Source organism: Scyliorhinus canicula, chromosome 12 (assembly GCF_902713615.1).
Source record: "Scyliorhinus canicula chromosome 12, sScyCan1.1, whole genome shotgun sequence".
Classification (NCBI taxonomy): Eukaryota; Metazoa; Chordata; class Chondrichthyes; order Carcharhiniformes; family Scyliorhinidae; genus Scyliorhinus; species Scyliorhinus canicula.
The window spans coordinates 157,418,478-157,432,425 of NC_052157.1; the positions used below are offsets into that span (position 1 = coordinate 157,418,478).

Sequence of the window (13,948 nt, forward strand, 5' to 3'; positions counted from 1 at the left end):
ACAGTACAGCACAGAACAGGCCCTTCGGCCCTCGACGTTATGCCGAGCAATGATCACCCTACTCAAGTCAACGTATCCACCCTATACCAGTAAGTAACCCAACAGTCCCACCCCCCATTAACCTTAAAAAAAAATTGAAAATTGAAAAAAAAATTTTTAAAAAATGACTTGGTGGGCCGCATAAAGACCTTTGGCGGGCCGTAGTTTGCCCACCCCTGGTCTATAGTAATTTTAGATATGAAATTTAGATTTAATTATTGAAAATTATATTGGTTGAATTAAAAATAACACCAGTTGTAAACTCAATTTGTGTTGAAAGGGTTGCCTTTTTAGGCTGCGGTATGATTTTCAGAAAAGAAAACTGATTGTTTCCTTTCAAAATGTCGAGACATAAAATTGCTTACTGATTTAGTTTTTTTTGGTTGCCTGTTATCCATCTCTTAATTCCTCTCTTTTGAACACCATTCATTGTTGAGTGCTGACCTTCCTTCGGGCCTTTCAATGGTGCTCTAGGGCTATCTGTAAGGTGTGAAAAATACATGCAGGTGATTTTGTTGTCATTTTCACTTTTGTTGAAAAGAACCTGGCCGTCTATACTCTACATAGCCAATCTCCAACTCTCTACCTCTTCCCACAGTGTGTTGGTTAGCACTGCTGCCTCACGGCGCCGAGGTCCCAGGTTCGATCCCGTCTCTGGGTCACTGTCCATGTGGAGTTTGCACATTCTCCCCGTGTTTGCGTGGGGTTCCGCCCCCACAGCCCAAAGATATACAGGGTAGGTGGATGGCCACTCTAAATTGCTCCTTAATTGGAAAAAATGAATTGGATACTCAAAATTTATATTTAAAAAAAAGATTGTGACTGAAGTATTGGGATAATCCTAATATTGTCAGACCATATTTAGTTTCTGCATTCCACCCATCCAAGTTAATTCTGGACATAAAAGCCCAACAGTATAATAGATTTAGTTAGACATGTATGTAAATTTTAGTTTTTGTATTACAGGGTGACAATGACAGTGCTGGTGAATCCCACTCAATGGTACCGGTGGAAGGAGAGGATGCCATGTCAATATTCAATTCTGGAACAAAGCCAGGTATCAGGTGTTTAATGTTTATAAATTGTATGCTGGTGAGAGGCATTCACTGGGTTCGCTTGATCTCTTGTATATAAGTACGCACAAACTAGGTTAGGAGGTGCATGTTTGTAATGTGCATTTCTGTAAATAAAGTTAGAAAGCTTGTAAGATTGTATGAAAGTTGCCAACAGTTCTAGTCTTTGCCACGGTGCTGAGGACCAGTCCTGGGCTTGCGAAATCCTACTAACTGTCCTGGTTTGAGACAATTCACACCTCTTTAACCTGGAATTACCCCTATCTCTGGATCTGTAATGACTTAATCACCTGCTAATGCTCGCATTCTAAGCATTGTCTGACATCTTTGAATTTGTCAATATAGATGTTTCTGGAACATACCTCTTCATTCACCTTAGGAAGGATCAGTGCTCTGAAAGCTAGTGTTTGAAACAAACCTGTTGGGACTTTAACCTGGTGTTGTAATACTTCTTACTGTTTCTTTATAGTCATTCATGGGAGCCACTTTGCCGCATTTTTCACTTGCCGCCATAAAGTTTAACAGTAATCAAAAATATTAGTCTAGGACTTATTGCACAATTAATTATGTCAAAATTTTAACAAATTTTCTCTCATTAAATTGTAGATGGACAAAAATCACCCTCTCACAGTCGGACTGCATCCACGAGTCTCATGAATGAGGTTGATCTGGTTGTCTCATATAAAGACCTTGACAATCTGTTTGATGATGAGGATGAACTTGGGGTGAGTTATTTTGCCCATTTGAAACATTTGTTTTTCCTGGCCTTTCTTTGCTTGTGTACAGTGGTAAGATGAGGTGACCTGAACCCTGATTTCTGTCAGTAGTGGTTAGTACATGAATAACAGAAAATTGGGAACTGCTCTACCCGTATGGTAATATTTGTGCTGAACGCCAGCCTTCAGTGATGTACGAAGCGGGATCTTTCATATATGCATAACACAAAGATGCGAGCACAGTTTGGTTGTATTAATTTTCAGAATAATCTCTGGAAACCTTCTGAACTTGGGCCACTGGAAATCTTAACGTTGTCCCTCTTAAGTCAACATGATGATCGTCTTTATTAAATGTAAAAAAAACTTGAATGAAAATATGTTCTTTCAAAACGGTAAAGGAGATTACACGATTTACTGAATATATGTGTAGATCAGTCTTGCAATTGGTTTATCTACTCATTTATGCATTGCTAATATCTATTTTTAACCAATAGTTTTGAGATGTACTACTCTGAAAAAAGAAATGACTTGTTTGTTCATATTTTTGTTCAGCAGACTGGTTCTCGAAATACTCATGTTGGATCGGATGAGAAAATGGGCAATAGGGATTCGAAGGCTGGGCCTTTTGACACATTCCCTTGTATAAGTAAGCAAAATTATTTTGAAAATATACAATCCAAGAATAATCTGGTATCCATTATATTTTTCTCTGTGATAATAAACGTAGTTTCCTTTACATAAAATAAATGGTTTTTTGTACCTTTTTTTTCTTTTGACCATTGAAAATGGGGCTCTAATTAATCAATAAGATTAGCTATGCCAAATGTATTTCATAACCTGCACCTCAAACCGAGAACACCAAATAATGCTTGTTGGATGCCCTGGCTGTTCATTTGTGCTTTCAGCTATTTGAGGAAGGGTGTTAAAGTCCCATTGGCTTTTATTGTTAGAATGTTGTGGATATCCTAATGATTATGTAAGTCATGGACTTCAAGCCTTTAAGCATCCACACAAATGCTGAATAAAGAATAGTGGAATACACTTGAGAACCAATCATAATTATAAAAGTATTGACATGTGGGTTGGATAGTTGACTCAAAATTAAAATAGGGTGACCGCAGTGTTGCTAGCTATTGGCTTCTGCTATCACCTATCCCGACAATTGCATTATCTTGTAATTCTGAAAGTTTTTACCCAAACTGTTCTCAACTAATTTATTTTCATAGGCTCTGCAGATCTGCAGCAGATGTTTCCAACGCCACCATCTTTGGAGCAGCATGGCCCAGGTTATTCTCCAATGAATATTAACTGCAAAGAGTTTGGAGGCCTGGATAACACCCCAGGAATGATTTTGGACGGACACCATTTCACAACAAGTCTGAATCTTTTCAAGGTTGAAGTGGAAGAGGGAATGGGTAGTCCTAAACCATCAGAGATCAAGGTGACAAATTTATAATTTTGGAGAATTAGTTTAAAATTCTGAATTATTTGTTACATGAATTTAATGCATTAAATTGGCTACATGGACTGTAATGTCAAGACGCTTATATTCTCAGACTTTGGTAACATGCCTGTGGTAATTTATCTATTACCAAAACAAGAAGTTGCATTTATGTAGCACCTTTTTATAGTGAGAAATCATTTGAAGGTGGAGGAAATGAGAGAAAGTGAACTGATATTTCCAAGGAACGCTGTCATGGAGTATAAACGGAGGCCTGCCTCAGTGCTATTTTGGTCTGTGTTGGGAGCTGCCTTCAATGTTTGGCTATTCCTTTGGTAAGGGATATAAGCTGATCGGTGAGTAATTGGTAAATTATGCTACTTCCAATAATAGTTTTTAAAGTTATGATATGGCAGGTCAGCGGCCGAGTGGAATATACCTCATGTGGAAAATGGGAAATCATGGACGCACCATGGGTCCTAGATCAAAAACATGCAGTATGTGTCACTGCAGAAGTTTGAGTTCTGGGTTTTGGAACTCGAGGGTGGCTGGAGTGACTGTTGTGTAAGAACTGGGTCGCGGTGCGTTTCGGGAGGTGGTTACACAGCAGGTTTGGAGCGCACAGGTAGAGGGGGAACTGGCGACCGGCAGGCAGCCTTAAGGTAAGGGGGGGGGGGGGGGGGGGGGGGGAGAGAGGAGGGAGAGGGGAGGGGAGAGGAGAGAAGAGAAGAGAGGGACCACAGGCACAGATTTTAGGGAATCCGGGAGGAAATTAAAAGCAGGATCTCGAGCAGTAATCTCAGCATTACTGCCAGTGCCTGGTGCTCATGATCAAAAGAATAGGATTGAGTGATTGAACATGTGGCTAGAGACTTGGTGTAGGAGGGAGGGCATTAGATTTCTGAGGCATTTGGACCAGTTCTGGGACAGGTGGAATTTGTACAAGCTGGACGGGTTACATCTTAACAGACCAGGACCAATATCCTTGCAGGGAGATTTGCTGGTGCTGTTGAAGAGGGTGTAAGCTAGCTTGTCGGGGGGTGGGAACCTGACTAGTAGCTCTAATTGGAAAGAAGGCAATATAAACGCGAGCATCAACTAAGCTTAGAATGCGGAATAATGTCAAAAATACAAAATTCAGGGCACTCTACCTGAATGCATGCAGCATTTGCAACCACATTGATGATTTAAAGGTACAAATAAAGGTAGGTGGGTATGATCTAATTGCTATTACGGAAACATTGCTGCGGGGTGACCAAGACTGGGAACTGAATATTCAAGTATGAAATGAAAATGAAATGAAAATCGCTTATTGTCACGAGTAGGCTTCAATGAAGTTACTGTGAAAAGCCCCTAGTCGCCACATTCCGGCGCCTGTCCGGGGAGCTGATACGGGAATTGAACCGTGCTGCTGGCCTGCTTGGTCTGCTTTAAAAGCCAGAGATTTAGCCCAATGAGCTAAATCAGCCCCAATATATTTGTATATTTGCCATTAAGGAAGGACGGGCACAAAGGAGGTGGTGTTGCGCTTATAATAAGGGATGGGACAGGTATATTAGCAAGATAGGATCCCAGATCAGAAAAACAAAATATGGAATCTGTTTGGGTGGATCTAAGAAACAGCAGGGGGCAGCAACCATTGGTAGGAGTTGTTTATAAGCCTCCAAACAGTAGGGATAGTATGGGGCATGGTATTAAGCAGGAGATTTGAGAAATGTGGTTGCATGGGTAATACAGTAATCATGACATCAATCTGCATATGGATTGGGTAAACCTAATGACCAATTATGTGGAGGACCAATGGGAGTATGTTGGGGATGGTTTTCTAGAACAGTGTGTTGAGTTTCTGAATTCTCCCTCAGTGTACCCGAACAGGCCCCGGAGTGTGGCGACTAGGGGATTTTCACAGTAACTTAATGTGTTACTTCATTGCAGTGTTAATGTAAGCCTACTTGTGACACTAATAAAGATTATTATTAATTGACCAGACAAATAGGCTATTTTTGTTCTAGCATTATTTAATGAAAAAAGGCTAATGTTTTTAAAAAAACAAACATTTTAGGGATGACTGATGTGTTAGAATTTTGCACTATGCTTGAAAGTGAGGTATTCAATTTAAAACCAAGTTGTTAAATTTGAACAAAGAAAATTATGAAGGTAAGAAGTCAAATTGCGTGAGGTAGATAAAAGGTATGAGGGTACATAGGTAATGGATAGTCTTTAAAGAATTATTATATAGTTGCAGCTATTCATTCCTTCAAGGCACAAAAAGAAAACTCAGATAACCGTGGCTAACAAAAGAAGTGAAATGTTGTAGAAGATTAAAAGAAAAGGTCTATAAAGTTGCCAAGAACAAGGAAACCTGAGAATTGGAAGGATTTTAGAATATAGCGAAGGCAGACCAAGAAATTGATAAAGAAAGGGAGATTAGAATATCAATGTAAAGTAGCAAAAAAAGAAACAAAACGAAAAACGGACTGTAAAGGTTTCTATAGGTATGTTTGGGGGGAAAAAAGGTTTGCTGAGACAAGTGTGGGTCTATTACGGAATCAGGAGAATTTATAAGGGGAATAGAGAAATTGCAGAGAAGTTAAACAATTACTTTGTGTCTGTCTTCACCTGAGGAAGATGCATAAAATCTCCCAGAATTGGAGGTCAAAGGGACTAGCGAGAATGAGGAATTGAAAGAAATGGGTATTAATAACGCTGTATTGGAGAAATTAATGGGACTAAAGGTTGATCAATCCCCAGGACCTGATATTCTTCATCTCAGGGTGTTGAAAGCTATGGAGATAGTGGATGCATTGGTGGGTGATCATCTTTCAAAATTCTATAGACTCTGGAACACTTACTGCAGATTTGAAGGTAGCAAATGTTACCACCCTCTTTAAGAAAGAAGGGAGAGAGAAAACTGGGGATTGCAGACCTGTTAGCCTTGCATCAGCAATAGGGAAAAATGCTAGAATCTAATAGAAAGGATATCATAAGTGGACACTTGAATGGTAATGATTTGATTGGGCATAATCAATATGGAGTTATGAATGGGACATCATGTTTGACAAATCTGTTGGAGGTCTTTGAGGGCGTTACTAAAAAAAGTGATAAAGGGCAGTCGGTAGATGTAGTATACTTGGATTTTCAGAAGGCTTTTGATAAAGTCCCGCACATAGCAATATTATAGGGCGGCACAGTCGCACAGTGGTTAGCATTTTGTTTCACAGCACCAGGATTCCAGGTTCGGTGGGTTTCCTCCGGGCACTCCAGTTTCCTCCCATAAGTCCCGAAAGACGTGCTGTACTCGATACTTTTGATTTGGCCTCCCCAGTACCCTGAGCATAACCCCCTACTTTTGTAGTCAATTTGCCCTCACAATAAACCATAATGTTTTATTAGCTTTCCTAATCACTTACTGTACCTGTATATGAGCCTTTGTGATCCATGCAGTAGGACACCCAGACCCGTCTTCATCTCGGAGCTCTTCAATCTCACCATTTGGGCATTAAGCTTTTTTATTCTTTTTATTCTTCCTGCCAAAATGTGCAATTTCACATTTGCCCACAGTGAACTCCATTTGCCAGATTTGTGCCCACCTATGGAACCTATCTATGTCCCTTTGTAGCCTCCTTATATCCTCATCAGAATTTACTTTCCTACCTATCTTTGTGTCGTCAGCAAATTTAACATCCATAACTTCAATCCCTTCATCCAAGTCATTTTTATATAAACTGTAAAATGTTGAGGAGCAACACTGCTCCCTGTGGCACACCATTTGTCATGTCTTGCCAACCAAGAAAAAGATCCATTTATGCCAACTCTATTTCCTGTTAGCTAACCAATGTTCAATCCCACCCCAATACACCATGAGCTTTATTTTTTGCAATAGCTGTTGAAGTGGATTCTAGAAATGCCTTCTAGAAATCTAATTGGAGTACATCCACCAGTTCCCCTTTATCCACGGTACATGTGACTCCTTCAAAGAACTCCAATAAATTGGTTAAACATGATTTCCTTTCGCAAAAACATGTTGACTTTGCCTGATTACGGTAAATGTTTCCAAGTGCCCTGCTATAACATGTTATGAATTTTTTAAAAAAAATAATGAATTCTAATATAAGATGCAAAATTTCTGTTTAATTAATCTGCAATAGCCCTACTTTCCATTATCAATTCCCTGGACACCTTCTATAGGATCAATGCTCACTTTGTTAACTCTTCCGATTTCAAATATTTATTGTTGCTAAAAGCTAACATGCACCTGCAACAAGCAATTAGGAAAGCTCATGATATGTTAACCTTTATTACAAGAGAATTTGAGAACAGGAATAGCGAAGTCTTGCTTAAATTGTATAAACCTTGGTTAGAACCCACCTGGAGTACTGTGTACAGTTCTGGTGTCCTTCCTTCGGAAGGATATTATTTCCATAGAGGGAGTGCAATGAAGATTCAGCAGACTTGTCGCCAGGATTGTGGAACTGTCCTTTGAAGAGAGAGATTGGGGAAACTAGGTGTACTTATAGTTTTGAAGAATGAGAGGTGATTTTTATTAAAACCGAGAAAGTACTTCAAGGGATCGACAGGGTAGATGCAGGTAAGATGGGGCGTCTAGAACCAGGGGCAACAATTTCAAATTGTTGTGGGGTAAGCCACTTGGGATCAAGATCAGGAGAATTTTTTTTTACTCTCAGGGTTGTGAACCTTTGGAATTCTCTACCCGAGAGGACTGTGGAAGCTTAGTCATTGGATGGAATTTTCCCTAAATGCAGCAAAGGCCGATGGTGGGCAGGAAAGGCTGTGTCACTGAGGACAGACAATAACCAGCAGTGAAGGGCCTGAGCCTGACCCGCCAGCAACTTAGTTCTTTGAAGATCAGGGTGTCATTTTTAAAGGCTGCTCCAGTGCTTAAAACATGATTTGGACATCTAGATTTTCCGCTCCGTCGCCGAAAACGGAGTCGAAAATTCAGGCCATTGTGTATGTTTAAAGCAGATTGACAGATTTCTAAACACCTGCGATGTAAAAGGGTGTGGGGATAGTGTGGGAAAAATGCATTGAAATGGTTATCAACTGTGACTATATCGAATGGGCTGAATGGCCTACCCTATCTTCTAAGTTCTTTTGACCTGGCATTGTTGTTCACACGTGATAACAAATCCTAATCTAAACTCTTGTTTGTTTTTCTTCTCAGGATTTTTCTTATGTTTATAACCCTGAGAAGTGCCACAGTTACGTGGGTTGTACGATGTTTGCACCTCTGAAAGTCTTACCAAGCCAGTGTCTGCCTCCTGTCAAACTCCCGGAAGAGTATCGTCCTTCATGGTCTGTGGGCAAGCTGGACCTGCTTCCTCCTGTACCCCCCATGCCGTATATCCGGGACATGTGAGTTTGAATTGTAGTATGGTGTAGCAAGTGCAGGCATTTGTGTATTAACTGTACACCAGCATATTGGACTCAAACAAATTGATTCTAATGATGCAGGGGATATTCAGTAGGCTTTTAAAATTATGAAGGATTCCCTTTGAGCAGTACTGTTTTCTCTGACTTTGATGTCAGTGGTACAGCGATCATGAATTAAAGATGTCAGTAAGAGAATGAGGGGGAAGGTTAGGAGCCTGATGTTCTTTTCCATAGGGAGTATTTGCAACTTTCAAGGGAAATTTGTGTAAATCTGAAGTTGGGAAGGTGCAGGGAAATACGAGAGTAGAATTATTTTTGCAATAAGAACAGAAATGCTGGAAATACTCAGCAGGTATGGTCTGGCATTGTTCAGATTAGCAACAGGGTGTCATTGTGCATGACCGTTGAGGCTGTCAATGCCATGATTAGAGATTAATCCCACTGGAGTTTAGATCGGGACCTTTTGCAGAACAGTGGCTGAACTTGGGCTAGATTCTCGGCCCCGCCGCGCCACTTTTCTGCCTCGACCGGCTGGCGGGATTCTCCGTTATGCCGGCCGGTCAATGGGGTTTCCCATTGTGGGGCAGCCCCACGCCGGCGGGAAACCCCCGGGCGGTGGCAAATCGGAGAATCATGTTGGCGAAGAATCCCGCCCCTTGTGTTTAATGAACATGTGACACTGAGAATTCTGCAACGCTCAGCTACTGCATATAGCTTCTTCAATCCATATGATTGGAATCTCTCAAAATAGGTGGCAGCAACCAGTATAGATTTAGTTGTGGAAATAAGTGGCACATTTTACATATGGATTGTTTTTAGGGGAAGAATTGGGGTAATTTATAATTTATGCTTCTGTGACATTTTGACGATGTCTGATGCATATTTGGTTTATAATACTGTACGCCAGTATAACAGCTTGTATACAAAATGGGAGAACTACAGTTTCTTTGGGCCATTTTAATCTGGAAATTGAATTTGAGTTCACACTTCAAAATTTAAAGGTGGTACTTGCTTTGAGTTTAACCAATAATCTGCTTTTGTTGTCTAGAAACATTCCCAGTGTTGGAAGTGGTATGGATCAAGATTACATTCAGACCTGCACGCCGCAAACACATACCCCATTTGGAGTTACGAACAGTGCTCCTCCCAGTAATAGTGGTGCCGGTGTCCTTCCATCACCTGCCACTCCTCGCATCTCTGCACCAACTCCAAGGACACCAAGGACCCCACGCACTCCTCGTGGATGCGGGGGTCCAGCAAGTGTTCAGGGTTCTGTGAAGTATGAGAATTCCGATTTATATTCACCTGCCTCCACGCCTTCGACATGTCGCCCTCTGAATTCAGTAGAACCTGCAACGGTGCAATCCATCCCCGAAGCACACAGTCTTTATGTGAACCTAATCCTCTCTGATTCCATCATGAATCTCTATAAAGACTGCAGCTTTGACAGCTGCTGCATCTGTGTCTGTAATATGAACATCAAAGGAGCTGATGTTGGATTGTACATCCCTGACCCTACCAAAGAGTCACAGAACCCATGCACATGTGGATTCAGTGCTGTCATGAACCGAAGGTTTGGAAACAATTCTGGTCTTTTCTTGGAAGATGAAGTGGATATCATTGGGCGAAACACAGATTGGAGCAATGAGGCCGAAAAGCGATTAGAGGACCTCAGGAATGTTTCTCTTGAACAGGGAGAAGGTGGCCACAAGGAGCCTGAGAAAGTGCCTGATGAGTTAATACTGCTACTTCAGGACCAGTGCACTAACCCCTTCTCCTCATTGAGATCAGTGGATCCTTCCGTAGTGGCAAAATTACGAACAGTGGGTCCGCCAGTACGTGTGGAGGATAGAGACTTCTACAGGGAATGTTACACTGCTTTGGAGCAGGGATATCAGTTCATGGACAATATGTCAGGTGGGAAGCTTGACGAAGCACTTGTGAAAAGCTCTTGTTTACATCTCTGGTCAAGAAGGAACGGTGAGTTTCTCTAATGTGATGGACCAGGCTAGGAGCTCGTATGCTATTCCGAAATTGACTAATTTGTTTCGAATTAGTAATTATGTTGGATTTGTTTTCTCGTTGAAATGAATAATTTTGCACTAATTGCTCCTCTTTCCCTGTTTTTCTTTTCTTATTCAAATATTTTTGAAAAAACCCTCTAAAATAGCAAGTTCTGACATTTGTGAGTAAATTTTAATTGTGACTCACTGACAAAAGTACCCTGGTTAAAAGAAATCCAACTGTTTTCCTTTTCTTGAAAGTTTTATTTAGTAATGTCAGGCAAAGTTATTTAGAAATGTTAAGGGGAAGTCTTGACAGAAGCTGAATTAATACAAGTATTTAAAGTAATCCCAGCTTTGTACTTGTGTGTTTGAATGTAGCTCATTGCTTTGTCAAACTTATGACTTTCTCAAGCCTGGTTTCACAGATGTCTTCAACATGACTTGTGTGACAGACCTTGCTCTGTGAAATAATATTGCAAATCTGTTTTTACTGAGTTTGGGCCACATGCAGCTCATGGAGCTACTGTGAGTTTTCGTAACAGAAATAATAATTTATGTAGTGGGACTTATTCTAACAAATGCATAGGAAAGTGAGTATTTGCATGTATCTACTCTAACACTCGAAATCAGAATCAATTCCTGAGCTGCCCAGACATTGAGGGAAGTGATTGATTATCTCCCTTTTAGCTTTACCTTTCAAATTGCCTGCTCATTCACCCCTCCAAAAAAAGTCTGTCCTTTTTAAAAAACAAAAAGCTACTATTTAATCTAAACTATTTCCTTACCTGCAATCTTAGAATGGTTATAGCACAGAAGGAGACCATTCAGCCGTCATCTTTGCTGTCTCTCTGCAAGCCCAAATCAGTTATTCCCACTCTCCTGCTTTTTCCCATAGCCCTGCAATTTTTCTTATTATCAAGTACTTACCAATTCTCTTTTGAAAAGCATGATGGAATCTGCCTCCATCACAGTTTCTGGAAGTGCATTCCAGATCCTAACCACTCACTGGATGCATTGCTTGTGTTCTTTTGCCATTTACCGTACATCTGATTCTAGACCCCATATTTGGTTCCCGATCCTTCCTCCAATAGGAACGGTTTCTATCTACTTTGTCTTTATCCCTCTGAATACCCTTTATCAAATCATTTCTCTAAGGAAAACAACCCCATCATAAAGTGAAAAAGAATCAAACCAATTTATACATTTTTCTCCTTCCCACCTACCTTGGAAGTGGGAACAACTTTCTAAAGGACTTTTTGTTAGTTTTTTTGGCAGAAATTGAGTGCCCAATCCATTTTTTCCAATTAAGGGGCAATTTAGTATGGCCAATCCACCTAACCTGCACATTTTTGGGTTGTGTGGGTGAAACCCACGCAGACATGGGGAGAATGTGCAAACCCACACGGACAGTGACCCAGAGCCGGGATCGAACCTGGGACCTCAGCTCCGTGAGGCAACAGGGCTAACACGCTGCGCCACAGTGCTGCCCTACTTTTTGTTGGTTATAATCTTTATTGTCATAAGTAGGCTTACATTAACACTGCAATGAAGTTACTATGGAAAACCCCTAGTCGCCACCGGCTCCTGTTCGGGTACACCAAGGGAGAATTCAGAATGTCCAAATTACCTAAGAGCGTGTTTTTCGGGACTTGAGGGAGGAAACCGGAGCACCCGGAGGAAACCCAGGCAGACATGGGACAGTGGCCCAAGCTGTGAATCGAACCTGGGACCCTGGCGCTGTGAAGCCATGGTGCTAACCACTGTGCTGCCGTGCTGCCCAGTTAAGCGCTGGGACCATGGTTTGAATGTTTTATACCATTATAATATACTCTCCCACCCCCTTGCCTACAACCAGTTCTTAACCTCATTTTTCTGAGTGTTTATTTGCAGTACCTTATGAAAATGAAGGAAGGACAGCTTGAAGCACTTTTCAGCCAATTATTTCTTCCTGAAATTTGTGCACTGTTTTGAAAATTAAACCTGGCAGCCACTTTCGCACCCATAAAGGTGTCTGAAGAAGCAGCGTGTTAGTTAAACAACCAGGTGGTGGTCAAAGGATAATGTTTAATCAGGGCACTCCAAAATGTTGAGCAGATGTTTCTTCAAAATATATAGTGCTTCCCCTGTTACGCCGTTACTCTAATTCATTAGAAGAAATTGATTTATGCCATTAAATGATGATTTAATGTTTCAAAATGGGATAGGATTCTATAGCTCACTAGCAGCAAGGTCAGCCTGAATGCTTGTACAGTATAGTGTTTTTTCTGCGGCCTATTTGCCCCTAGATGTCAATTGCTAGCTGAGTAAATGGCTATAAATTCCTATTACATAAAATATTTTACTGCTTATTTCGTATCTGGATTTTGAACGTCAGATGAGCCTAGTGATTACGATTAGGATATTAGCTGTTGAGTGCTTATGCTGTCTATGTCATTCATCTTTTTATTTTTGTAAGGATCATTGGTCCGTTTTAAAATGAGTAGATTAATGCCTGCTTTAAAATGACAGATAGGAATGTGTAAGATCCTCATTGAGACTGAAAACTTTTAAGAGATGAACTCCTATGACACAAGGGAAAGAAACCAGATGGACAAGATTTCACATTTTAAAACTTTTACTTTAACAAATCAACTAAAATTAGCCTAATTCAAAAATTTAATTAGCGGGCACTGGATATTTCCAATAAAAGAAGTTCATTTTACTTTAGTTGACAAAAATACGTCTCAAGCAGTTCAATCTAATAGCACTTTGGGTGTACTTACCCCACATGGACTACAGCCGCTCAAGAAGGCAGCTCACTATCACCTTCTCAACAGCAATGTGGGATGGGCAATAAATATACTGGCGTCGCCAGTGACTCCCGCGTCTACTGAAGGAAAATTAAAAAAGGCATGAGCACACCTCAGTGTTCCGAACTTGGCTTCTATAAAGCAGGATTTCTCACTTCCAACTTGGCTTCTATAAAGCAGGATTTCTCACTTCCAACTTAATCGCTTCACCCCTAAGTTGTATTCACCAACAAACATATTCTATTCTAATTCCCCGGAATCATTTAACATCGGCCAATGCACATCAAAAGTGTTCTCTCGGGTTATGATGATCCTCATGGCATAGAATTCCCAGAGACTTCTCCAAGCCTTTTAAATGTCTTGGTGACTCTGGCAATACTGAAACGCACCAGTGGATTATGTCCCATCCACAATCCCCTGCTTTTCAGTCTTCAGATCTCTGTCCTTTCCAACTGTAACGTAGTCTCTCTTATATTTTCAGAGCCCTGCT

At 40.8% G+C, this 13,948-nt stretch overlaps 1 protein-coding gene across 5 annotated transcripts in view; it reads left to right on the forward strand.

The window, feature by feature from the left end:
• med13a (mediator complex subunit 13a) overlaps nt 1-13,948 on the forward strand; it is a 213,345-nt gene that overhangs the window by 130,985 nt on the left and 68,412 nt on the right. For 3 of the 5 annotated variants that reach the window (XR_005462660.1, XM_038814673.1, XM_038814675.1), the window contains exons 12-17: nt 1,006-1,096; nt 1,719-1,837; nt 2,381-2,474; nt 3,055-3,269; nt 8,455-8,645; nt 9,712-10,643. Coding sequence is in view for 4 of the 5 variants with exons in the window: in XM_038814673.1 (XP_038670601.1) it covers nt 1,006-1,096; nt 1,719-1,837; nt 2,381-2,474; nt 3,055-3,269; nt 8,455-8,645; nt 9,712-10,643 (1,642 nt within the window). In the remaining variant the exon portion in view is untranslated. The remainder of the gene's footprint in view (nt 1-1,005; nt 1,097-1,718; nt 1,838-2,380; nt 2,475-3,054; nt 3,270-8,454; nt 8,646-9,711; nt 10,644-13,948) is intronic. The other 2 variants (XM_038814674.1, XM_038814677.1) reach the window with 1 other exon arrangement.